The sequence below is a fragment of the Tamandua tetradactyla genome, chromosome 9, assembly GCF_023851605.1.
Source record: "Tamandua tetradactyla isolate mTamTet1 chromosome 9, mTamTet1.pri, whole genome shotgun sequence".
Classification (NCBI taxonomy): domain Eukaryota; kingdom Metazoa; phylum Chordata; class Mammalia; order Pilosa; family Myrmecophagidae; genus Tamandua; species Tamandua tetradactyla.
Window position 1 is genome coordinate 38,898,422 of NC_135335.1, and position 25,819 is coordinate 38,924,240.

Sequence of the window (25,819 nt, forward strand, 5' to 3'; positions counted from 1 at the left end):
AAGATAAGTTTAACCAATTAATACTATTTTACATTGTCCCCAACTCCCGTAATATTGTATCAAGGATTATTGACTAGATCAAGTTGTAAAAGCAAAGCCCCATATTTACCTGATTTACATCTGAGTCACATGCAGTGTTCTTATGCCAAAGACACCTTTTTTACTCATCGTCGCAATTTTGAAAAACCAAAGTTCAAGTACTCATACATGAGTTCTCACTGTGAGGTACACACTGAAAAAAATCTGGGGCACTTAGTCTGGGCTCCCCATAATAAAAAGCCACATTCAGCCTCATTTCTCAGCTCCACCTTAGAAAATACTGAGCAAAGCCTTAAAAAACCAAACCACTTTCATTAGGGCCTGTTTTTATAACTTTTGTAATATAATATAGCCCTCTCTAGAAGAAAACTATTCACCCCATGAAAGACCTTTCCTCCACTTCTCCAAGTGAGGAACTACCCTTACCTTTTCTTTCCTTTTTTTTACATGGGCAGGCACCAGGAAACGAACCCAGGTCTCCAGCATGGCAGGCGAGAAGTCTGCCTGCTGAGCCACCGTGGTCCACCCTCCCCTTACCTTTTAAAGTCCAGAGCTCCAAAACCTAGAACTAAAACTCTAAGAGGACAGTTACCTTTGTCTGACATGTTACTGGAGTATCCTAAGCATCTAGAATATTGCCTGGCACAAACTAGGCCTTCAATAAATTATTTGTTCAAAGCCTGGTTGACTGGTTGAAATCTATCACCTCCATGAAGCAACTCCGAGCCTGCCCTCAAGTCAGTAATCATCAAAACTCCCACAGGGGTGCGTTTTCATACAGGAATTAAATGCCTGACTGCCAAACCCCAACGTGGCAGGAACTATAACTCTGGTGAAAAGCCATACCAAGAACCACATTCTTACTCCTAGGTTCTATAATGCAGAGTGGTTCAAAATACAAAGGCACAATTCCTTGAATTCACACCCAAACCATAACATATCGGGGTCTCCTGAACATGCAATCAACTTTCTACTGCAGTGATTCTCCAGCCTGGCTGTAAAGTACAATAACCTGGGGAGCTTTTAAAACTCTGGCTGCCCAGACCATATCCCAACCCCATTAAAAGTTTTTCTAGGGTGGGATCCAGACACAACTATTTTAAAGCTTTCCAGGTCGTTTCAATGTGCTGTCAAGTTTGAAACCTATCCCTCTACTGAGCTTCAGGCCAACTCCTAACCAAGTGCTTGGTCTTCCGGGTGTGCACACCTGAGTCTCTTCCCATTAAAATTCCCTTATTCCCAACCTCCCGAGCCACGTGGAAGGGGCATCACCGGTCACAAGGCGCTGCAACCACCTACCTTAAGGCTGCAGGCTTCCTCCTCTAGAGAAGCCATTTCTTCTAGAGTGGGGCTGGCAGAGCGGAGAGGGGATCCCACGGACGAAAGGAAACCCCGAGCGCTCTGAATCACACAGCCTTTGGAGGCGGCCCCGCCCACACCTGGGCCCGGGGAACTGGAGGCGGAGGAAGGGGAGGAATTTCCACGGCGGGATGAGCCCCAGGACAACCTCGGCGTGCAGGCCACATGGTCCTCCTTCTGGGCTTTCAGGAGCTTGGGGCTGCCGGCCCCTCCTGCACGCGACGCAGCGCTATCAGCCGGCCGGCAGGAGGGGGCCACATCACTGGGCTCCCGGGGGCAGCTGCGCTTACTGGGACACCCTTCCGAAGTGCTGCTCCAGTGATACTTGACCTTGCGCCGCTCCGACGCCATGGGAACCTGAAAGGTAAGGAGGGGTCCTGGATTCCAACCCCACCCTTCCTGGCTGCCCCAACCCCAGGCTCCCGCCACCCCGTGGCCCCCTGGGGCGGGGGGTTGGGGTTGGGGAGGACAAGCCAGAAGGTCAGAGCCTGGGTCTGCCCTCACTGACCTTTCCCCCTTCTTTCCACTGCCCATCACAGTTCTCAGTGTTTCGGAGATGCCAAAGCCCTTCCACTCAGTGTGTGATTCCAGAGCGCTTTGGAGAAGTCGAAACGATCCAAGACTAACTAAAGGCTCCGGCTCGGTTTCCAAGCCCACAACGTGCTTTCGAGATTGCCAAGCGCTCCAGTTTGCAAGGCGCTACTTCGGAGATGGCAAAGCGCTTCCGGGATTACAAAGCGCTTCGATTTAGTTTGAAGTACAAAGCCCTTCGGAGCTAGCAAAGCGCTTCGAAACACCGCACCGCGCCTCAGAGACCGCACATGGCGCCCGATACCGAGGCCTCTGGGCCCGGCGCGCGGCCGGGAGGCCCGGGCCGCTAAGGGCCGGCCGGAGGGCAGGGCCGACGGGGCGCGGCAGCCCGCCCAGCTCCCGCGGTCCCGCCGCCCCACCCTGGGCCGGAAGGAGCCCGAGCCGCCCCTCAGGAGTCCGCGGCGCCCCCGTCCGCCGCCTCGGGGCAGCTCCCCGTCCGCCCCGCCGCCCCTTACTTCCCTAACGCCGCGGCCCAAACCACGGGCCCGAGCCCCCGCAGGCCGGACGTGCCACCCCGCCCGCTCGCCTGCTCGCCGCCCGGCCCGGTCCTGCGGCCCCGGCCAGGCCTCCGCCCTAGCTGAGCTCACACCGGCCTGCGCGGCGCCGGGCCCCCGGAACGAGCCCTGCGGCCCGCAGCCGGGCGAGCGGCGGGGCGGGGCCTGCGCCAAACGGAGGGCGCCCATTGCTCGAAACGGCAGGGGGCGGGACTCCGAGCAAGATGATCCCCGCCTCTCGGTCAGGAGGTTTGGAGGCGGGACCCTATGCCTCGCGAGCTCGTCCATTGGTTGGAAGCCCGGCGGGGCGGGGCTACTCACGTGGGCCCGAAGAGCGCGAAGCTAAATCCAGGCTGCGGCGGGCTCTAGCTGAGGGTGCGGGTCCTGCGTCCTCCGCCTCCCGGGCGTCCTCCGCCTCCCCGGCATCCTCCGCATCCCCGAAGGCTGCTGCCTCTGCTTAGCCTTTCCCCCAGGCGCCTTCGGAGCCGGATTCAGTGTCGAACCCAACAGCAAACCCAGTGCTAAGCAGTGGCAGCACCCCGTTTCACAGAGCAGGAAACTGTGGCTTAGAGAGGCCGAAGTGACACACCCAAGGAAGTGACATTATTGGATTTAGAAATTTGAGACCACGGGGAAAAAGAGACTACGCAAAAACGTAAAATATGCGCCCGCCAAAAACTTTCAAAGTCGAAAGACACGGTACAAACTTGGAAGAATTTTGCACTACATAGCAAAGTGTGATGTCCTCACGCTGTAAAAACTTGGAAGTTAGTAAAATAATTGGTATGAAAATGGATGAAGGAAATGAACCAATAGTGTGCAGAAACAAATTACCAAAGGCTCTTAAACATGTGAAAAGATGGCTCCACCTCAGTCATTTAAGAAGTACAAAAAAAAATTGTATTTTTTCACCTATTAGATTGGCAATGATCGAAAAGCATGATAGTGTATTGTGTGGCTGAAGATGAGAGGAAATACACTCCCAAATGTCACTGATGGACGCTTAAACTGATACAGCCTGTTTGTACCAGGCTGATTATATAAATTGAGGAATAGCCAAACAATGGAATACTAGGCAAAAAGAAGGATCTGAAAGTATTTTTGAAAATGATGGCCAAGAAACATGTTTTAAAAACAAAACAACAGGATCCAGAGCAGCCTGAATGAAATACCCTGTGTTTAACATAAAAAAAAAGGAGTTAGGCTTTGTAAGATTACATGGTATATGATTATATATTTCAATTAAAAATAAATAAGTTTTTAAAAAAGAGAGATAGGAATGGAGCCCCAAGATAAATGTGTGGTTTTTTAATTTCTGAGAATAACCACTGTGTGTATGTTTTTAAAAAGCTTTATTGAGGTATAATTTACATATCATAAACTTCACCCATTTAAAATATACAATTCAGTGGTTTTGAGTATGTTTAGAATTGTGCAACCATCACCATAATCTAATTTTAGAGTATTTTCATCACCCCATAAAGAAACCCTGAACCCGTTAGCAGTCAATACCCCCCTTCACTCCCACCTCCCTCCTAGGCAACAACTAACCTAGTTTCTGTCCCCACAAATTTGCATATTTGGGACATTTCATGAAAATGGAATCAAATAATATGTGACTGGCTTCTTTTACTTAGCATGTTTTCAAGGTGCATCTATGTTGTACATGCATCAGTACTTCATTCCTTTTTTTTTTAGACCCACAAGTAAGAACATTTTATTTGTGACTCAGTACGCATATTCTTGTGCAACTGAAAAGTTTCACAAAACTACACTTAACCCCAATAAGTACATGGAATGCAACCTGATTTTTCCTATTTAGTTATCCAGTAAATTAATTTTATGCCCCACTAATGGGTTACAATCCACAAAAAGACCTGAGAGGGGAAAGCCAAAGTATTACAAGGAGAAAAGAGAGGTCGGGGTCCTAAATTTGGGTAATGTTTGGCTACCAAGGCATACCAGTTTCTTTTCTAAAAGATTATTATATAAAATATCAGACTATCATGGCAACTGTTATCACTGGACCACTGACATTCTTTCTAAACCAAGTGTTTTATACAGAGAAACATCCTTGGGACCCTGTTAGCCTTGAGACTGGGAGACAGGTTGGTGCTGCCAAGGTAAAGTAGATCAGAAAGGCCTTGGCCTGACGCCAGCAATGCTAAACTCATCACTAGTTCCTTTGAAGCTGATTCCTGCCCTCCAGGCAGCACAATACTGTGGTTTCCCAAATAGGTTGGCTTTAGGTAATTAAAACCTAGGTTTTAATTAGATTTATCTGGATTTCTAAAGTAGCAGTCTTGTGATACCGGTGACTGAGTTCATATTAAATGAACTTCATATTAAATGTGCTGATAAAATCAGCCTTCCCAAACCACAGCACCAAAGGCCTTGGTGAATCGACCAAGGCCCGGTCTTGGCAGCCACGGCTGCAGGGATAGTCCTATGCTGTATCCTGTGTGTGGATACACAGCATTCGTACAAATGCAATAATCGTACAAAACGATTATTCATTATTTATGCAGTTATCTAATCTCAAATTACATTCTGTCTTGTGCCCCCACCTTATCATAGGGTGGGGAGTGAGGATGGGGAGTGCCTCCTGCCAGATGGGGTAGAAGGAAATTGATCATGGTCTTAAGACTTATCCTTGAGTTGTTGAAGAACTGCTCTGGAGTTTTCTATGTAAGACATGAGGTGTGGATGTAGCTAGTGACAGGACCTCAGCCGAGCAGCGTGCCTCTGTCTGTACTGTTGCTGGGTCACAATTAACTGGACAGGCCCTGAATGGCACCACTGATATTCTTGAAGTAGCTCAACACAGTGTACTGGTTTGTTAATGCTGCTGGAATGTAATATACCAGAAATGGGTTGGCTTTTATAGAGGGAATTTATTAAGTTACAGGTGTACAGTTCAAAGGCCATAAAAATGTCCAAACTAAGGCACCCGGGGAAGAAAGGCTGATGGTGTCTGAACACCTCTGTTAGCTGGGAAGGCATGTGACTGGCATCTGCTGATTCTTTAGCTTTTGGTTTCAAGCAGCTTCCCTGGGAGAGTTTTCTTTCTGCATCTCTAAGTGTCTGTGTCTGTGTTGGCTCTGATGCAACTGTTCTCTAAGCATCTCTGTCAGCTCTGTGCTCTCTGCAAATGTTTCCCCTTTGAAAGGACTCCAGTAAACTAATCAAGACACACCTTAAGTGGGCGGGGTCACATCTCCATCTTATCAAAAGGTCACACCCACAATTGGGTGTGCACATCTCCATGGAAACAATCCAATCAAAAAGATCCCACCCTACAATATGAAATCAGGATTAAAGAACATGGCTTTTCTGGGGAACACAACAGTATCAAACCACCGCAACCAGCCTCTGACTTCAGGGTGCTCACACCTCAGAGGTGTGCCTGTCCCTTGCTGGTGAGCTTCCTGTCTTTTTATCTTAGAAATGTTATCTGCAGTTTTAAAATGAATCCAGCAAAGCAGTCTGTTTTTCCTTGGCTAAGGTTGGAATGCCTATCCCAGACCCCTTGGGAAATCTTCTTGAATGAGCCCAAGATAACATGGGGTGTCCCACATTGAACAGGTTTTGATGACACTCATGTAGCCACCTTTTTTATGTCCCCTGTTGGGAGGAAGGGAGGGAGGTAGTGGGGAGCCCCTGCCACAAGTTGAAAAGATGAAAAAGGCTTTGGCCAATTGAGGAGACACGAGCCACAGATGTGCAAGAAGTAAGGGGCAAGAAGTAAGGGGCTTCTGGGTCATCACTGGCACAGCTGACTATACCGCCATGGGCAGGTGCCTCCACAGGGAAGCTCCCAGAAGCAAGTCACAGTTGGCATAGAATATCAGGGTTTCTTGATGTGTTTTTTTTTCCCATGGAAATAGTGGTCAGAAATTGTCCAATCGTTACTTGTGATGAGTCCTTAGGCACTAACCTGGTAGGCAAAGCTGTCAGAAGTCTAGGCATATATAGGTCTCCAAAATGTGTGTTCATCAACTTTGATTTTAAAAACCCCTCCATCGGGCAATATTTGGAAACCGCTTATCAGATAAGGATTTAGTATCCAGAGTATATAGAGAGACTCTTCAACCCCACCACAAATAGACAAACAACCCAATTTTAAAAATGGGCAAAAGACATGAAAAGACACTTCTCAGCTTATTGTAAAGGGTCCTAGATTGTAAGCTCTTACAACTGTCACATATATTCAGGAGGTATAACCGTTAATTCTACATTCTGAGATACTGAGCTGTTTGTATATAACATGGTCTTTCCCAGAAACTTCGGGTACTTATGTGACACCTGAGACTCAGAGTTAGAGCTCTGAAGCTATGAAAGTGGGCAGTACCCCATCCAGGAACTATTTAAAAAGTTAAAAAAGGAATATTCAACTAGAGATATGAATAAAGCTGAACTGGATAAGACTAACCTATATCAGAAAACTGGGTAAAGGATGATATGTCCATATTTTAAAACTTCAACTTGTATGTGAGAATAAAGAGAGAGATGTTCATTTGGTGCAAAATTTATATTTTGGGTAGTGCATTTCCTAATTTAACTGGTATGGTCAGTTTAATCGAACACCATAAGTACATGGAATCTTGAATAGAGTTTGAGATTTTGTTGGTTTGTCCAGATTAGTGTGATGTCCCAATAAATCCCAGAGTGATTTGGGCCATGAATAAAGAAGTATTTGCAAAGTCCCCTTGGGAGAATGGGGCGAAAACAGGAAATAGTCTACTTTTTCATTTGGAGAATTTCTGATATTCTTGTAAGCAGTGGGAATAACAAAATCAATAGGCCGAGCCCTCAATCTTGGGATTTGCCCATATGAAACTCATTCCTGGGGGTTTCCCCCCCTCCCCAGAAAACCTCTATTGTTGCTCAGATGTGGCCTCTCTAAGCCAATTTGGCAGGTGCACTCACTGCACTCCCCCTGCATGTGGAGCATGACTCCCAGGGATGTAAATCTCCCTAGCAACATGGGGTAGAACTCCTAGGATTCACCAGGACCTTGCCATCAGGAGATTGAGAAAGCTTTCTTAACCAAAAGGGGGAAGAGAGAAAGGAGACGAAATAAAATTTCAGTGGCTGAGAAATTTCAAACAGAGTTGAGAGGTTATCCTGGAGGTCATTCTTATGCATTATATAGACATCACCTTTTTAGTTTATGGTGTACTGGAGTGGCTAGAGAGAAATACCTGAAACTGTTGAGCTGTGTTCCAGTAGCCTAGATTCTTGAAGATGGTTTTGTAAAGATACAACTTTTACAATGTGACTGTGTGATTGTGAAAACTTTGTGTCTGATACTCCTTATATCCAGGGTATGGACAGAGGAGTAAAAAGTGTGGATTAAGTAAATAAATAAATCACAGGGGGAACAAAAGATAAAATTAATTGGGTAGATGGAAACACTAGTGGTCAATGAGAGAGAAGGGTAAGGTGTATAGTATGTATGAGATTTTTCTTTTTTCTTTTTATTTCTTTTTCTGAAGTGATGCAAATGTTCTAAAAAATTATCATGGTGATGACACAACCATGTAATGATATTATGAGCCACTGATTGTGTATCATGTATGGACTGTATGTGTGTGAAGATTTCTAAAAAAAAACCTCCATCAGGTAACAGATGAGGTCTAGATGTAGTCTCTTGAATTGACTGGCAAAGGCTTCTGGTCCAAATTAGGTCTGAGGTCTATCCCCTTTCCCAGGAAACTTGAGGACAGGCTCACCCAGTATGGCAGCTCTCAGCATCCTGAAATCGTGGATGTCTGTGGGGATGAAGACGTAGTCCAGGTCCTACCCTTCTGCACGGAGGGAAAGCTGAGGTTCCAGTGGGAGCCGATCCTTCATTGTGTTCATGGTACAACCACCCAACAAGGACTTGGTGCTGGCATGGCATTGGGAGACTGATCACATGCACAGTCATGGGCATCGATGTTCAGACCCTAGAGAGAGCCACTCCAGAGACTCAGGGTAGAGGCCACGGCTTGGCAAGAGTGCCCTTCAGCCCTAGTGGGCTTCGTGCTGGCTCGGGGCCACCACAGAGCTCCTGGGTGAAGAGAACCCACTCCCACCCCCCCACAGCAGTCCCGGAGTAGAAAGACCCAACAGGTCCCGGGAGTTGGGGTGCCACTGAATGGTGAGCGTGAGGAGCTTCCTTCCTGCCCCAGCATTCAATGCCTGGGGTCCAAAGAATGCATGAGATGACGTGGTGTCCCTGGCCCCAGCTGAGATGGAGAGGCCCCGTGAACAGAGGCTTTCTTGTGGGGGTGGCCACCCTGCCCTGCCAGACCCTGCCCACTCCCCTCACTTGGCACCTCTGGCTCTGTGGGACCTGGAGAGAGGCACCTCCAAATGCTCCTGGCCTGCGCTGCTGGTGGGCAGGTGGGAGTGTGCTTTCCCAGAGTCCCCCCTGGATCCCTCAGGTCCCGTGCACCCCTCAGGTGGGGCAGTAGGATCAGGTAGATACTGCCACCTGCAGCTAATGCACACACCCCACCCCTACCTCCCAGCTGGTGCCTCTTCATTCCTTTTTTATGGCTAAATAATATTCCATTGTGTGGATATACCATATATTGTTCATCCATTCATCAGTTGATGGGCATTTGGGTTGTTTCCAGTCTTTAGGTGCTATGAATAACACCTCCATGAATGTTCTTGGAGGAGTTTTTCATGGACATATGTTTTCCTTTCTCTTGGATATATACCTAGGAGAAATTGCTGGGTCATATAGTAACTCTATGTTTAACAAATTGAGGAACCACTAAACCGCTTTCCAAAGTGGCCTGCACCATTTTACAATCCCACCAGCAATGTATGAAGATTTCAAATTTCTCCTTATCTTCACCAACACTTGTTACTGTCTTTTTTATTACACCCATCCTAGTGAGGGTGAAATGCTATCTGGTGGTTTTGACCTGCATTTCCCTGATGACTTAAGACATTGATCACCAAGATACATTTTTTTTTTTTAGGTATGACTCATCCATGGCTGCCACCCCAAACAAACAACAGTGGCTGTCTGCAGGAAGAAGAAATGAGACTTAGACTGCAGTAAGAAGCCTTCCTTTCATCACATGGTCATTTGTATTGTTTAGGTTATTCATCGTGTACATCTGTTAACTTTAAAAAAATGAAAGAAGTCAGGACTTCCCTCCTGGGAACCTTGGAAAGACATCCTGGTGCCCATGAACTGCAGTTCATATTCAGGATTGTTTGTATATGTATTTACAACTTGCTGAGGGGAGAAGCTTTCTTCAAATTCTCACAGGGGTTCATTGACACCTCCAGAAAAATATATGAAGCCCTAGACAGGAAGTGTAAATATGTCTAGATAACCAGGCCCCTATTACGCATCAGCTCTCCACTGCTCAAAAAGCCAGGAAGATATCGTTATGATTCTGGGTACTTATCACACGCTAGGCCCCATTCTGGGCACTTGGCACACATGCTTATCGAATCCTCACAGACCAGAGCTTAAGACAATGAGTGTCCGTGCAGACCACTGTCCACCTGGGCTGGGGCCCAGCCTGCCTATGTTGCATATCAATACAAAATTGTACTCGCTCGGGGGCTTTTACATCAGGCAGGCCCTGTCCCTTGCCCTGAAGACAACCGCCTTGTATAGATGAGGAAACAGATTCACTCCCTGCAAACAAATTCGCCTGGACACAAAATAAATTACAAGATATCTACTGACTTTACAAAGGTACTTTTATATTTTACAAAAAAAAAAAAAAAGGAAAATTTCACTATAGTAGAATTATTTTAAATAAGATGCTTTTCTCAATGAGTTTAAATAGCATTTGTTTCACAGAAAGATTTACAGCATGACTTTTCAAAACTATATTCACAATATAAATGTTAGGTACATATATGTCTAATGATTTTTTACTCTATAAGACAGGACAAGTACATTTTCAAATTCCCTCTGTAGCCACTGTCTCACTTGTTCCTCCCAACAGCACAGGGAAAGAAACTGATCTAGTGTCAGCTGACATACAAACAGAGATTCCCCAAGCTAAACAACTGATTTAATTAGCAGCAGGATCTGATATGAAATTCTAGTTCTCCTGATTCCTCATCCGCCATAAATAACATATATTCTTAAAATAAAAGCTCCATTAAAAATATTAGAATTAGTGGGATCGGAGGATAAAGGGACTCACTAACCACTCAATAAATATCTGTGGGTTGCTTGATTTCCAACAGAGGAAGGTGAAACCCTACAAAGCACTTTGCCAGGAGTCTGGCAATTGTAAAACCTGAGACCTTGAGAGGCGAGTCAAGAACTGCATTCTGACACAAACTGCAAATCTCTCAGGGCATAAATTTGCCAGGGGTTTGCAGCAAATATGACCTGGAGATCTTAACTTTGGAAAATGCCATTAGTGTTCCAGAATGCCGTCAGTTGTCAAGGTGTGAGAGCTGAGTAGCAGGACATCTGCTGGGGTGGTCATGGTTAAAGACTCCCCAGAACCACAGAACTGCCCACATTCTGGGCCCACGTACCCAGGTTTCTCCTTCAGTCTGTTTCCTCTAGTTCCCAGGTCTCAACAACAAATCCCAGAAAGGAAGTGGACCAACAGACTTATTTGCCTCTAAAAGCCAGTCTCTTCTCCCTTCTCTCACTTTGGCGAAATGGAAGTTTCTCTCTCCCAGGAAACCTGGAGGTGTTTGGTCTGTATGTGTGCCAGTTTGAAGCTGCTGTATACCCCAGAAAAGCCATGTTCTTTAATCCTCATTCAATAATGCTGGGTGGGATATTTTTATTGTTTCCATGGAGATGTGACCCACCCAATTTGTGGGTGGTAACTTCTGCTTAGGTGGTTTCCATGGAGATGTGACTCTACCCATTCAAGGTGGGTTTACTTACTGGAGCCCTTTAAGAGGGAACCATTTCGGAAAGAGCCACCAGAACCAACAGAGCCCACACAGCCAGAGCCCTTTGGAGATGCGGAAGGAAGGCACCCCAGAGGAAGCCTTATGAAATGAGGCTAGAAAGCTAGCAGACGTCGCCCTGTGCCGTCCAGCTGAGAGAGGTGTCCAGAACTCAAAGACCCTAGCAGATGCCAGCCACGGGACTTCTCAGCTGACAGAAGTGTTCTGGATGGCATGAGCCTTTCTTGAGTGAAGGTAACCTCTTGTTGGTGCCTTAATTTGGACATTTTCACAGTCTTCGAACTGTAAACTTGAAACTTAACAAATTTCCTTTTTAAAAGCTGTTTCATTTCTGGTATATTGCGTTCCAGCAGCTTAGCAAACTAAAACAATGTGATTCCTGGGAAATCTTGGATTCTGCTTCACACCTTTTTCTTGATTTGTCTCTGTCTTTCCAATTAAGAACAAGGGTCTTCATCTCGGCCCTGGGCATCAAGGACCAAAAAGCTCAATGCTGTCCAGTTTCTCTTCCTTGTAGAGCAGGATATTCTCCATCAGTTTCCTTTTGGCCTCATTGATCTCAATTTTCCAGGAAGTGTCTGTAGCTGACATTAAATGGAAAGTAAAAAAGAGTAACTTGAACAAAATGTATTTGGAAACAGTTACTATTATTACAATTCTTAGAAAACCAGACTTGGTCAGAGTCTCTCAAATCAGGTTTCAAAATCAGACCCTGAATGTACTGAACATTTCCATTGCTTCTGCTTTCACATGTAAGTCCGGCATCGCCACCCCATGCCCACCGCCCACCTTTCCAGGGGAGGGGAGTCTATGCTTCTGCTCCTAAAGGGGGGGTGTTTGGGAGTGAATGCTTACAGCCTGCCTTTTTACTCTTTCTTTTCTCCTCCCCACAGGAGGAGGATCAATAGGAGTGGTCAGAGCCTGGGACTATTTACTAAGGAGTGGGGACACAGAATTAAAAAGGCCTTCCTAATTTTTATTTTAGAAGGAAGTCTGGTACATTTGGACCCAAGTGTCTGAGAGGGAATGGATGTTTAAAAGTGGATGGCAAAGATGGGGTTTGTGTCGGGATATGGGGATGCAAAGCGTGGCAAGGACAGACCACACCGGGCCTTGCTATTCCCAGAGAAGACTTCCGACTTTATTCGAACTGCAAGAGGGAGACACTCAAGGGTTTTAAATAAGGAATGGCATGATCTGTTTTTCAAAACCACCCTGGATAGATCCTCTTTTGCTGCTCAGATGTCTCTCTAAGCCAACTCTGCAGGTGAACTCACTGCCCTCCCCCCTGCATGGGACATGACTCCCAGGAATGTAAACCTCCCTGGCAATGTGGGACAGAAATTCTGGGATGAGACAGGACCCAGACTCAAGGGATTGAGAAAGCCTTCTTGACCAAAAGGGAAAGAAAGAAATAAAAAAATAAAGTGTCAGTGGTTGAGAGAGTTCAGAGTCAAGAGGTTATCCTGGAAGTTATTCTTATCATTATATAGATATTCCTTTTTAGTTTATGGTGTATTTGGAGTGGCTGGAAGGAAGTATCTGAAACTGTTGAGCTCTGTTCCCATTGCCTTGATTCTTGAAGATGATTGTATAATGATATACACTTTTACAATGTGACTGTGTGATTGTGTAAACCTTGTGTCTGATGTTTCTTTTCTCCAGGGTATGGACTGATGAGTTAAAACTATGGATAGGGCCACGGTGACTCAGCAGGCAGGAATGCTTGCCTGCAATGCCAGAGGACCTGGGTTCGATTCCTGGTGCCTGCCCATGTTAAAAATAAATTAATTAAATATATGGATAAAAAATAAATGAATAATAGGGAGGCTAAGGGTTAAAACAAATTGGGTAGATGGAAATATTAGTGGTCAATGAGAGGGAGGGGTAAGTGGCATGGTATGTATGAGTTTTTCTTTTATTTCTTTTTCTGGATTGATGCAAATGTTCTAAAAAATGATCATGGTGATGAATACACAACTATGTGATGGCATTGTGAGCCACTGATTGTACACCATGTATGGACTGTATGTGTGTGAAGATTTGTCAATAAAAATGCTTTTAAATAAATAAATAAATAATGGGGAGGGATAAGGGGTAAAAAAATTGAGTGGATTGCAATACAGGTGGTCAATGACAAGGACGGGTAAGGGTTATGGCACGTATAGGTATTTTCCTTTTTCTCTTTCTTTTCTGGAGTGTTGCAAATGTTCTAAAAATTTTCCTGGTGATGAATATACAACTACATGATACTGTGAGCCACTGATTGTATACTTTGGATGTACTATATGGAACATGAAGATGTTTCAATAAAAAATTTTAAATATGAAAAAAAAATCCACTCTGGCTGCTACATGGAGAAAGAACTGGGGAGGGGTGGGAGTGGGTCAGAGAGGACACAAGGAAGGCTTCTGCAGTCGTTCCATCAAGGGAGGACTGTAGGTTAGTCCACGGGTGGCGATGGAGAGAAGACCCGGTGGAGAGATGTTTAAAAAGTAATGCACAGACCCCCTCACTGCGTGGGACGTGACTCCCAGGGGTGTGGACCTTCCTGGCAACGTGGGACAAAGATCCTGGAATGAGCTGAGACTCAGCATCAAAGGATTGAGAAAAAACCTAGAATGAGCTGAGAATTAACATCAAGGGATTGAGAGAACCTTCTCGACCAAAGGGGGAAGACTGAAATGAGACTAAGTGTCAATGGCTGAGAGATTCCAAGCAGAGTTGAGAGGTTATCCTGGAGGTTATTCGTATGCATTAAGTAGATATCACCTTGTTGTTCAAGATGTAGTGGAGAGGCTGGAGGAAATTGCCTGAAAATGTAGAGCTGTGTTCCAGTAGCCATGTTTCTTGATGATGATTGAACAATGATATAGCTTTCACAATGAGACTCTGTGAATGTGAAAACCTTATGTCTGATGCTCCTTTTAGCTACTATATCAACAGAAGAGTAGAACATATGGAATAAAAATAAATAATAGGGGAAACAAATGTTAAAATAAATTCAGTTTGAAATGCTAGTGGTAAATGAAAGTTAGGGGTAAGGGGTATGGTATGTATAGTCTTTTTTTTCTCTATTATCATTTTATTTCTTTTTCTGTTGTCTTTTTATTTCTTTTTCTAAATCAATGCAAATGTACTAAGAAATGATGAATATGCAACTATGTGATGATATTAAGAATTACTGATTGTATATGTAGAATGGAATGATATCTTAATGCTTTTTTGTTAATTTTTTTAATTAATAAAAAAAAGTTTAAAAAAAAAAAAAGTAATGCACAGGACTGGGTGATGGCCTGGATGCGGGGCTGTGGGTGAGCAAGGAGGAGCAGGAGGTGTCAAGAATAACTCCCAGGTTTCTCTTTGTACAAGCGGCTGGTCGGTGAAAGGCTGAAGAGCCAAAGGAACAACTGAATGAAGGAGAGGGAAGGAGTAAATGATGGGGGCGCATTAGGGGCACATAAACGACCGTGTCTAAGCACTCAGACCTGCCCACGCTTACCATCCTGGGGAGGCGCCGCGCAGGCACCGGCCGCAGAGGAGTCAGCCCCCAGCTCCCCGCCGGCGCCCGGCGCTCCCCCTCCGCCCGCAGTGAGGGCAGGCGAGGCGGCATTCCCCGCCCAGGGGGCCTCCCTCCCGAGGCTGGAAGTGTCGACGTCATCCGTTTCCTCCGGAGTGTTGGAGGAAGCGCCCGAGCCCTCTGAGAGCCCGCTCCAAGGCAGCATCGCCTCCCCGCCCCTGAGCCGCTCTTCCACCGCGGCCACAGAGGCGCACACCTTGGGGAGGAGAGAGACAAAGAAATCAGAACTATAAGGCCTGGGCTCCCAGTCCTCGGGACAGAGAGACGCTGAAGAGCACGTGCGGCTCTGTCTAGAGGAACAGCACCCTCTCTGTCAGGGACTGAGCCCGGCCCGCAGCGATGAGAGCACAGGACCCACGACGGGCCGGTCACGCACCCCATTCCTCTGACCAGAATGACTGGCCCAGATGTGGGCACCTGCCCCAAGTAGGCCAGTCAGAATGTCTCCTACGGTTTTCCCCTAGAGCTCACTGAGACGAGACTCCCCTTTCCTTTCTGGTAGCAGAGTCAGACACCCTGTCACACACACAAAACCTATTTGCAGTAGGAGAAAATCAAGTCCACACCAAGTCAAGTAGAGGTAAAAGAGAAATGCAGACACAAAGGCACACAGAGTAATTTCTGTTCCCTCAGCTCTTTGGTTAAATGAGCTAAAGCATTCATTCATTCATTCATTCACTCACTCACCTATTTCTTATTCTTTTTCATGCTCATTCTCTCTCTCTTTATGGTTTGAGTTGAGTTTCTATCACTTTAAACCAGAAATGCTCTAAGTACCATAGATATTAACTTTGGGGAGTTTTCTGGTTAGGGGGGTAGGAAAATTAGAAGAAAACAGGAAAGGAGTGTTCCTTCTTTACACAAACACACACACACAAAGGGCATGCATACCCGATGAATCCCAGAGTGATTCCATCAGTGAGTGGAAAAGTATCTGCAAAGCCCCCTTCGGGGAATGGTGAGAGTGGGGAGAAATTCAAATTCCCCAAATTGAATTCTTGATATTCTCACAAGCAGTGTGGACAACCAAAGCTATAAGCTGAGCCCCCAGTCTTGGGGTTTGTTCATATGAAACGTAACCCCGCAAAGGATAGGTCAAGTCTACTTAAAATTTAGGCCTAAGAGTCACCCCCAAGAGAGCCTCTTTTGTTGCTCAGATGTGGCCCCTCTCTCCAGCCAACACAACGAGCAGTCTCACCACCCTACCCCTCTCTATGTGGGACATGACTCCAAGGGGTGTGGACCTTCCTGGCAACGTGGGACAGAGATCTTGGAATGAGCTGAGACTCAGCATCAAGGGATTGAGAAAACCTCCACCAAAAGGGGGAAGAGGGAAATGAGACAAAGTGTCAATGGCTGAGAGATTCCAAACAGAGTTGAGAGGTTATCCTGGAGGTTATTCTTATGCATCAAGTAGATATCATCTTGTTATTCAAGATGTAATGGAGAGGCTGGAGGGAACTGCCTGAAAATGTAGAGCTGTGTTCCAGTAGCCATGTTTCTTGAGGATGATTGAATAATGATACAGCTGTCACAATGTGACTGTGTGATTGTGAAAACCTTGTGTCTGATGCTCCTTTTATCTACCTTGTCAACAAAGGAGTAGAACATATGGAATAAAAATAAATAATAGGGGGAACAAATGCTAAAATAAATTTAGTTTGAAATGCTAGTGATCAATGAAAGCGAGGGGTAAGGGGTATGGTAAGTTTTTTTTTTTTCTTTCCTGTGTTCGTTTTATTTCTTTTTCTATTGTCTTTTTATATCTTTTTCTGAATTAATGCAAATGTTCTAAGAAATGATGAATATGCAACTAAGTGCTGATGTTGTGAATTACTGATTATGTATGTTGATGTTTTATTTTGTTTCTTAATTTTTTTAATTAATAAATAAATTTTTTTTAAAAAAAGGGCATGCATATATATACCTTTAATAATAATAACAAATCTCATTGGCTTAGTGCCTTGCAATTTACAAAGCACATTTCACATGTAATGCACAATGAATTATGATATTTTGTAGGTAAAACAAATAAGATCAGAGAGATTAAATTCCCTGTTTAAAGCCACCTGGCCAGTGAGTGGCAAACCTGAACACTGTACCCAGGCCTGTCTGCCTTCAAGTCCATGAGCAAGCTAAACTCGCATTTTCTTAGCTTTGTTGTGAAATACTGAGTGCAGGGACCATTTCTTATTCCTCTTTGTATACCTGAAGTGCCCCATCCACTTTTTCTACATAGCAAACTCTCCATCCTTCAAAGTCCAGTTCAAATGTCACCATCTGAGATAAGGTTTCACAGTAGATGCTCAATAAATATTTACCAAGCTAAAGACTATGTTGACCAGCCTCCCTTGTAGATAGGTATGGCCATGAAACCAGGTTCTGGCCTACATGGTATAAGAAAATGTGATATGTGCATTTCCATGCCATACCCTTAAAAGGAAGACGGTATATCCTCCTCTTCCTGCCCCCACCACCTCCAGTGGTTGCAATGTGGAGGTGATGGCTTGAGCTAGAACAGCCATCCTGGACCCAGAAATGGAAGTCGCAAAGTAAGATCAGAGCAATGATGGAAGCATCCTGGGTTCCCAATACTGTGGTGCTCCCACATCAGCCCTGGACCGCCTGCATTCAAACTGTTAAACTAAGGGGAATAGATTTCTAACCTGATAAAGCCACTCTGGAATTTCACTCTTTATAACAGCTTAGTTTGTATCTGAACTACTACACTGAACAAATGAATAGAGTGAATAAAGGGATAAAAGTCTGATGAAAGAATAAGTGGTTGCAGGAGAGAGATCTTTTTAACACATGAGTCTGGCTTTCTGACCTGGTCTAGGCAGGTTTTGTGGATGGTGTACTACCACAATGAAGGGGGCTATTCTGCCACCAACGAGGTGGTGACCAGGGAGGACACCATCCATACTCACATGCACATCATGGAGTGGGTTTCATAAAATGTGCCCCTTGGGCGCTCAAAGAGATTGGAAATTTGCCACGGAAGAGTTGGGCAGGCTGGATGTACACACTGACATGAGGCTCAACAAGGCTATCTGGGCCAAGGGGATAAAGAATGTTCCTTATCATATCCATGTACGGTTGTCCAGAAACACAATAAGGATGACGATTCCCCAAACAAGCTCTACACATTGGTCACCTATGTACCTGTCACCACTTTCAGAAACATACAGACAGTCAATGTGGATGAAAACTAACAGCTGATTATCCAGTAAAATTATAGCTGCCTTCAAAAAAAAAAAAAACGGCTGATTATATCCTGCCCCTACTGAAAACCTTTAGTAAACTTCCCAAAAATCCTTAACGGGCCTACAAAGCCCCCCTGTTCAGGAGTCCTTCCTCCTCAGCCTCATCATAAGCCAAGCCATTTTACCCCCTGAACTCTGTGCCCTGGCCACACTGACCTTCTTCCAGCCCTGGAATGTACCAACCTCTCTCTCCCTCATCCCAGATCATTTGCATGAGCTGTTTGTTCTGCTTATGTCTGCTTAAACCTCACTTCTGTAGGAAGTCCTCCTGGGTAGGACCCCATCATACGTCCTCCTAGCCCTCACCACACAGACAACTACTAGGCAATGTCTGTGGGCTCCAGTAGATGGAACTGACTCTACCTTGTTCACCAATATCTGCCCAGAGCCCAGCACAGAACTGTGGACTAAATGATAACAATGAATATTGGGACCCTTGGAGACGAGTCCAGACTTGAAATGATGACTCAGGTCTCTAGCTACTGTCATATCAAAGCAGAAGACAGCTGACATAGGGGTGAGCCAGGGGTCCAGGCAAAGGGGCTGTGGTCCCAGTTCTGACAGAAATTCATGTGAGGCCTTGACCCCTCTCTAGGCTTAAACTCTCCTATCTGTAAATGGGAAACTTGGGCTGGAACAGTGGTTTCTGAAGGTTTTCTCAGCTATCAGACCCTTTCCTCACTGAGAACCTAATATAATTATGAGAATTGAAAGTGGGGGGATCTCTTGTTGGAACCAACAACAACTCCCAAAGAGCTCCTCTATGCCAGACATGACCTGGGAACCACTGGGCTGGGTGATCTTGAAGGGCCCTGTTAGGCAGTAACTTTGTCCTTAGAAAGACCTAGCAGTGGTCTCCAAATTTATACGTGTCACCATGGAAACTATGCTACTTATCACATCTACAGGAAAATGTTTTCTTTCCTGTGGTGTTTGCTTTCTGCAGTGTTTGTCTAGACCATTGACTAAGGATGCTCCCTTATCCTGGAACCTGGCCCTTCCACCATGCAGGGGTGAAGCCCCGGGCAGCCAGATCTATAAACTTGGCATCACCCCCTTCACCTTATCTAAGTGACTGAGGGAGGGACACCTGACCCCAGCAAGGCCCATCTAGTTCTCTCTCTGGGAGACTGGAAGTGGGACAGGGACACTTAGTCTCTCGGTGGGGGTAAAACTGTAACTTGTGAATGGAGATGGCCATATTCCCTCACCAAGAGGATGGAGGAAAAACAAAAGAGACTTAAAGAGAGAAGAGGAGAAATAAAGCAGATTCAGAGAAAGTGAGACAGTCCATTGCCACCCAAGGGTCTTGTCCCGGGACCCCTTAAGGCCCAGCCACACACCTGCCCTTAGGTTCTGAGACACCCCACTATTCATCGACTTTCTTTTCGCGCTTAAGTGAGCTCCAGTAGATTCTGTTACTTGTGACCAAACACAGGCCTGATTTATTTATTTCATAGTCTCAATGAAGGGATAGACTCCTGAGATGTACGTTAGTCCCCAGCAAGGCAGACCCGTGGGCGCCCCAGGAGGTGAGGCCCAGCGGACAGGGGACAGGCTGGGTTCCTGAGAAGGCTGGGCCTCAGACTCACCTCGGCCAGGCTGGCCTTGCGCTTCCGCAGGCAGAGGCAGGCGGCCGAGGCCAGGGCCTCAGCACAGTCCTCCGGCAGCCTCCCTGCCCTCTTCTCCAGGTATCTCTGGCAGATCTCCTTTGCCATCACCTTCTCCACGCCCGTCTTCCGGGAGCAGAGCGAGGTGGTGCTGCTTGGAATCTCACTGAGGAGCAGCTCCTTCTGTGGAGGAGAAGAATCGAAAGAGCCACGTGAGCCACAGGACGTGTGAGGCTCAACCATAGGGCCTGCCCGCCCCCATGACCGCACCAGACACTCAAAGCTTTTTAAAAAGCCAAGAGGGGCTTCTAAAAATAAATGTAAGGATCCCAGAAGCATCTGACGAGGGGAGAACTGTCAAATTTCGTACAGGCTCAGAACATTCCACCGGAGGCCCCTGGCCCCAAATGCAGTGGCTTAACCTTTCTTGGCCTCTGTTACCTTATCAGGAAAATACGGATAAAAAAAACACCTTTCAGAGGACTGGCCTAAACACTAAATGATATAAAGCACCTAAAGCATAAAGCTGATACATGATACAGAACAAACATTCAACAATCTATTAGGGATAAAACTAATAATAATATCTGGCATTTACACAGCACTTACCACATGCTGAGCCCTTTACTTAAATAATAATTTAATCTTATTATCAATGACACAATCTCTTACAATATAAAATAAATATTTTAAAAATGATCTAAGAAATGATGAATATGCAACTAAGTGATGATATTGTGAATTACTGATTACCTATGTTAGTGTTTTATTTGTTAAATTTTTTTAATTAATGAATAAATTTAAAAAAATAAAAATAAAATAAAAAATATTTTTAAATGTAAGGTCCTGAGCCATTTATATATAATAGATAACAGGAGGGCCACTACTTAAATAATATTATGAATATTTATATGTAATATAAATTTATAAATAAATTTTGTATTTACGTATTGTATATTTTATGCTAGAGAAAAGTAGGAATCTGAACTATACATATAACAGAAGATATTTTATATTTTAATAAATATATTTATATACACATATGTAAGTATAATTATATAGTATAAATTATAACATATTACATAATATATTTCATACTTAGTATGCTGCATTTTTGCACATTCAAATATGAAAATATGCTACAAGTATATTAAATTCCTAATACTATAATATACATTGCTTAAATTCAATGTATTAAGTATGTAAGGAAATTAATATTTAATAATTGTGTGTATTAATGATTAATATAATTATAGTGCATTAATCTGTTATATTACTAAAGGATGAACATTTATATTTGTTTTTATATTTATATTTACTTGTATAAATAATGTAACAAATTTTCATACATATTTTAGTTGTCATATAAAATATTGTATACTTTAAATGTTTAAATGTTATATATGTACATTCTTGCAATTATATAGTATAAAATACATAATTTTTATATGTAAATAATGAAAATATGTATATAGAAATATTTCCATATATTCTGCAGAAAAAAATAAAGTCGTCTTTGGTAGAAAAATAAAGTTGTTTTTATGTGATTTTTTTTAACATCAAGAGTTCCTGATATTCAAGGGGTAAGAGAAATGAGACAGTTTCAGTGGCTGAGAGATTTCAAACAGAGTCAAGAGGTTATCCTGGAGGTTATTCTTATGCATTATATAGTTATCCCTTTTTAGTTTATGGTGTATTGGCGTGGCTCGAGGGAAGTACCTGAAACTGTTGAGTTGTGTTCCAGTAGCCTTGATTCTTGAAGACAATTGTATAAAGATATGACTTTTATAAAGTGACTGTGTGATTGTGAAACCTTGTATCTGATGCTCCTTTTATCCAGGGTATGGACAGTGAGTAAAAAATAAGGACAAAAATAAATAAATAATAGGGGGGACAAAGGGTAAAATAAATTGGGTAGATTGAAAATTATAGGTCAATGAGAGGGAGGGGTAAGGAATATGAGATGTATGAGTTTTTCCTTTTCTCTTTTTATTTCTTCTTCTGGAGTGATACAAATGTTCTAAAAATGATCATGGTGATGAATACACACTGTGTGATGATATTGTGAGCCATTAATTATACACCAAGTATGGAATTTGTGTGTGTGAAGATTTCTCAATTAAAAAACAAAAGTTCCTGATATTCTACAATATTTCCCTGAAGTTGATCATGGCCTTCAGAATCTTGTGACAATTTGGCCCCTGCAGACCTTCCCCATCTCATCTCCTCCCTGTACCTTCCTGGACTCACTGTACTCAGCCACTTTGGCTTTTCTATTCTTGGAAGTCCCTAAGTGTGTCCTGCCCCAGGGCCTTTGCACTTGCTGGTTCCCTGGCCTAGCACACACCTCCCCCAGGTTTTACCGTGTTTTGATTCCTCGCTTACTTCAGGTCTCAGCACAGGTGTCACCTTCCCCAAGAGGCCGTCCCCAACCTAAAATAGTCCTCCCCTTCTCCTTCACTCTAACCCCTAACCTAACTTCACTTTCCTTCATAGCAAGTACCAGTACCTGGACATACGTATATTTTTGTTTCCTTGAATATCATTTATTCTCCTCCACTAGAATGAAAGCTCCAGAAGTCAGAAACTTTATCCTACTCACCACTGTATTACCATCACCTAGGACAGTGCCTGGCACATAGTAAATGCCTCATAAATGTTTTTACAAATTGTACATACTAACTTATTTTTTTGGCTATGTTTCATCTTTTTTTGTGTGCAATTTTATTGTTTTAAAAGATGCGACTTGTTAAATGTAAAGCTAATTTAATTTTCATCACGTCATACAACTTTTTCTTTTTTTATTATTTCTTAAATTGTGAAAAATAACATATATACAAAAAAGCAATAAGTCTCAAAACACACCTCAACAAATTAGTTATAGAACAGATTTCAGAGTTTGGTATGCTTTAGGTTTTTCCTTCTAGCTGCTGCAAAAACTAGAGACTAAAAGAAATAATATAATGAGTTAGCAGTCATACTCATTGTTAAATCCTATCTTCTCTGTTATAACTCCTCCTTCCCCTTTGATCCTTCTCCTAATCTTTAGGGGTATTTGAGCCCTGCCCAGTCTAACTTTATCATTTTGGAAAGGGTTGTTGATAATATGGGATAGGGTGATGGGACTAGCTGATGTTCTGGAGATGTTGGCCCCTATGGGTTTCAGGACTTATCTGGCCTAGGAACTGTTTGGAGGTTGTAGGTTTCTGGAAAGTAATCACAGTGCATGGAACTTTTGTAGACTCTCAGATAGAGTTCTAGGTGTTTCATACAACTTTTCATACAAATACTTTTATAATTAAAAAAAAGATTATCAGACATGGGTTATAATACTTGTTTCAAAAACAAAACAGATAAATAGTCCCCCCTCTGCCTCAGCTTCTCCAACAAGAAAACAGATAATCTGAGGGTCCAGTAATATCTAACACCTGTCAATACATGAAGACTAAAGGCCTCTAACTGACAAGGGTTGTATTTCTGACCCTTTTGCACAATCCTCTTATATGACCCCTGTCTTTTTAAAAAGAAAATGTTTTGCAATTTTATTGAGATATGTTCACACACCATACAAACCATCTGAAGTATACAATCACTGGCTTACAGTGACCCTGATTTTTTTTATTTTTGCATGGGCAGGCACCAGAAATGGAACCCAGGTCTCCAGCATGGCAGGTGAGAACTCTGCCACTGAGCCACCATCACACCACCGGACCCCTGACTTTTAAACGTTTATCTTTTTTAAAAGTAAAATGGATGCTTAAACTTGGTAAATTAATAAACAACAACTGAAGCCTATTATTTACAGATATGGAAGTTACTGCCATCTGCAATAAAGTCAGAAGCTGTTCAAAGTGATTGCTGTGAAAGAATGACTGAAGTAGACTACCCATTTTCTTCCCTAATGAAATATGGATCTCACCTAGCAATGGTCATCAAGAGGTGCTAAGACCACCTGGGGAAAGGGTGCTAGGGAGGAACTGGTAATGCCACCTGAACCTCAGACCAACCCACCACTGAAAGTCAGACAGCAGGCAATGTGCCGCACGTTGTGAGGCCACAGGAAGCACACAGCACCACCTGTGAAGTGTTTTTGACACAAGCAATGAAAATAAATTGAATCGTGTCTCAAGATCTAACTACCAGGGAGCAGGAAATATGAGGAGTAGAGAAACAAGTTAAATATACCACAAGGTCATAATCAGCAAAATACAGAAAGTGCAACAGTCTATGGGACATATGACCCACTTTATGCGAAAATTAATGACATATAGAAAGAAAATGGGAGGGGGGCACTGAAGAATGAGAGACTTAAGAGACATATTCAAAGGAAATATGTGGACCTTCCGTGGGTCAGTTTCAAACAAATGAATTTGAAAAAGTCATTTTTGAGACAACTTAGGAAGTCTAAACATGGAGTGGGTATTAAATTACATAAAAGAATTAGGAAATAACTATTTTATGGGTGAAATGGCAAAATGACATGGACTTGCTTTAAATAACACCAGGAAAAAAAGTTCTTTGAGTGCATAGGAGAAATTAGAAAGCATAACGTTGATAATTGATGGCCCTAGGACAGGTATATAGGGACTCCTTATATTCTTCTACTTTTTGCATGTTTGAAATTTTCTGCAACAAGAAAGGTTTTTAAGACATGGTTGTCCCTGAGGGTAGGTCTGGTAATGGGAGAAGAGAGACACAGAGTTGCTGCTCTGTGTGGTTGGGTTTTCTAAGCTAAATCTGTGTATTACTTTCATTTAAAATGTTAATTAAATAAAAATTATTACAAAGCCAATATTTTTCATTAAAAATTAAAACAGAAATAAAGTTTTTTTAGAGCTAAAATTCACCTCTCCCTTCATTTCCACCCTCCAAAGCTTAGCCCCTGCTAATAGTTTAGATTATAGTATTCTAGACTTTCTGCTGTACAGATCGCTTTAGTTATATATTTACTCATACATAATAATTATTATAATGGCAAACAATATCCCCAAAGTAGTTAAAATAATAGCAGTAGCAATAATAATGTTAATAGGAAGCACTTACATAGTGAGTATGATATTCTAATCACTGTTTTAGGCACTTAATATTATTTAACCCTCAAAAAACTCTATCAGGTAGGTACTATTATTACCTCCAATTTTTTATAAGAAACTTATATCCTTCAACTTTTTTATTCTTTCATTTATTTAGTACCCCAAATAGGATTATACCAAATACTGTTCTATACTTGCTTTTTTCTCATGGTGGTATATCCCTGTCAGAACATATGCGTTTTTCTCTTTTTTTTAAATAAGATTGTAAATGTCAGTCAAAACCAGGAAACAATTAATATGTCTAGCAACTGCTGAATGGATAAACGAATTGTCTTATATTCACACAATGAAATACTCCTCAGCAATAAAAAGGAATAGATGCTGACACCTGCAACAGCATGGATGGCTCTCAAAAGCATCGTGCTCTGTGAAGGAAGCCAGAAACAATCACATACATACTGGGACGATTCAATTTGTGTGACACTCCAAAAAAAGAGAGAACTCTATGGGCAGAAATGAGACCCACAGCTGCCAGAGGCTGGAAGTAGGGTGAGGGGATTGACTACAATACAGCCTGAGGAATGACGGGGTGATGGAAATAGTCCATCTCGATGGGGTGATGGAAACAGCCCATCTCGATGGCAGCAGTGGCTACACAACTGTGTACAGTTGTCAAAACGCAGATTTTTGTATACCTCAAAAGTGAGAGTTTCATTGTGATTAAGCTATATATCACACTAGAAATGAAAGTGTGTGTCCATACAGAGACCCACACACAAAGGCACTTACCAGCTCTATCTGAAAAGGTCACAAACTGAAAATATTCCCAATGTCCATCCACAGATGAATGAAGGGGCAAGCGATGGCACAGCCATACTCATGGAACACCACTCAGCAACAAAAGAGATGAGCCGCTGACATACCCAAGAGCACGGATCAG

The 25,819-nt window shown here is 43.4% G+C and overlaps 2 protein-coding genes across 3 annotated transcripts in view; both read right to left on the reverse strand.

Moving 5' to 3' along the window:
* TATDN2 (TatD DNase domain containing 2) overlaps positions 1-2,282 on the reverse strand; it is a 61,313-nt gene extending 59,031 nt beyond the window's left edge. For both annotated transcript variants that reach the window (XR_013157775.1, XM_077116566.1), the window contains exons 1-2: positions 1,907-2,282; positions 1,339-1,755 (exon numbers count right to left, since the gene is read on the reverse strand). Coding sequence is in view for 1 of the 2 variants with exons in the window: in XM_077116566.1 (XP_076972681.1) it covers positions 1,339-1,749 (411 nt within the window). In the remaining variant the exon portion in view is untranslated. The remainder of the gene's footprint in view (positions 1-1,338; positions 1,756-1,906) is intronic.
* A 7,899-nt stretch (positions 2,283-10,181) lies between these two features.
* Positions 10,182-25,819, reverse strand: part of IRAK2 (interleukin 1 receptor associated kinase 2) — an 81,742-nt gene continuing 66,104 nt past the window's right edge. Inside the window, exons 11-13 of the mRNA XM_077116570.1 lie at positions 19,829-20,029; positions 14,893-15,166; positions 10,182-11,974 (exon numbers count right to left, since the gene is read on the reverse strand). Of these exons, the coding sequence (XP_076972685.1) occupies positions 11,862-11,974; positions 14,893-15,166; positions 19,829-20,029 (588 nt within the window). The 3' untranslated portion in view covers positions 10,182-11,861. The remainder of the gene's footprint in view (positions 11,975-14,892; positions 15,167-19,828; positions 20,030-25,819) is intronic.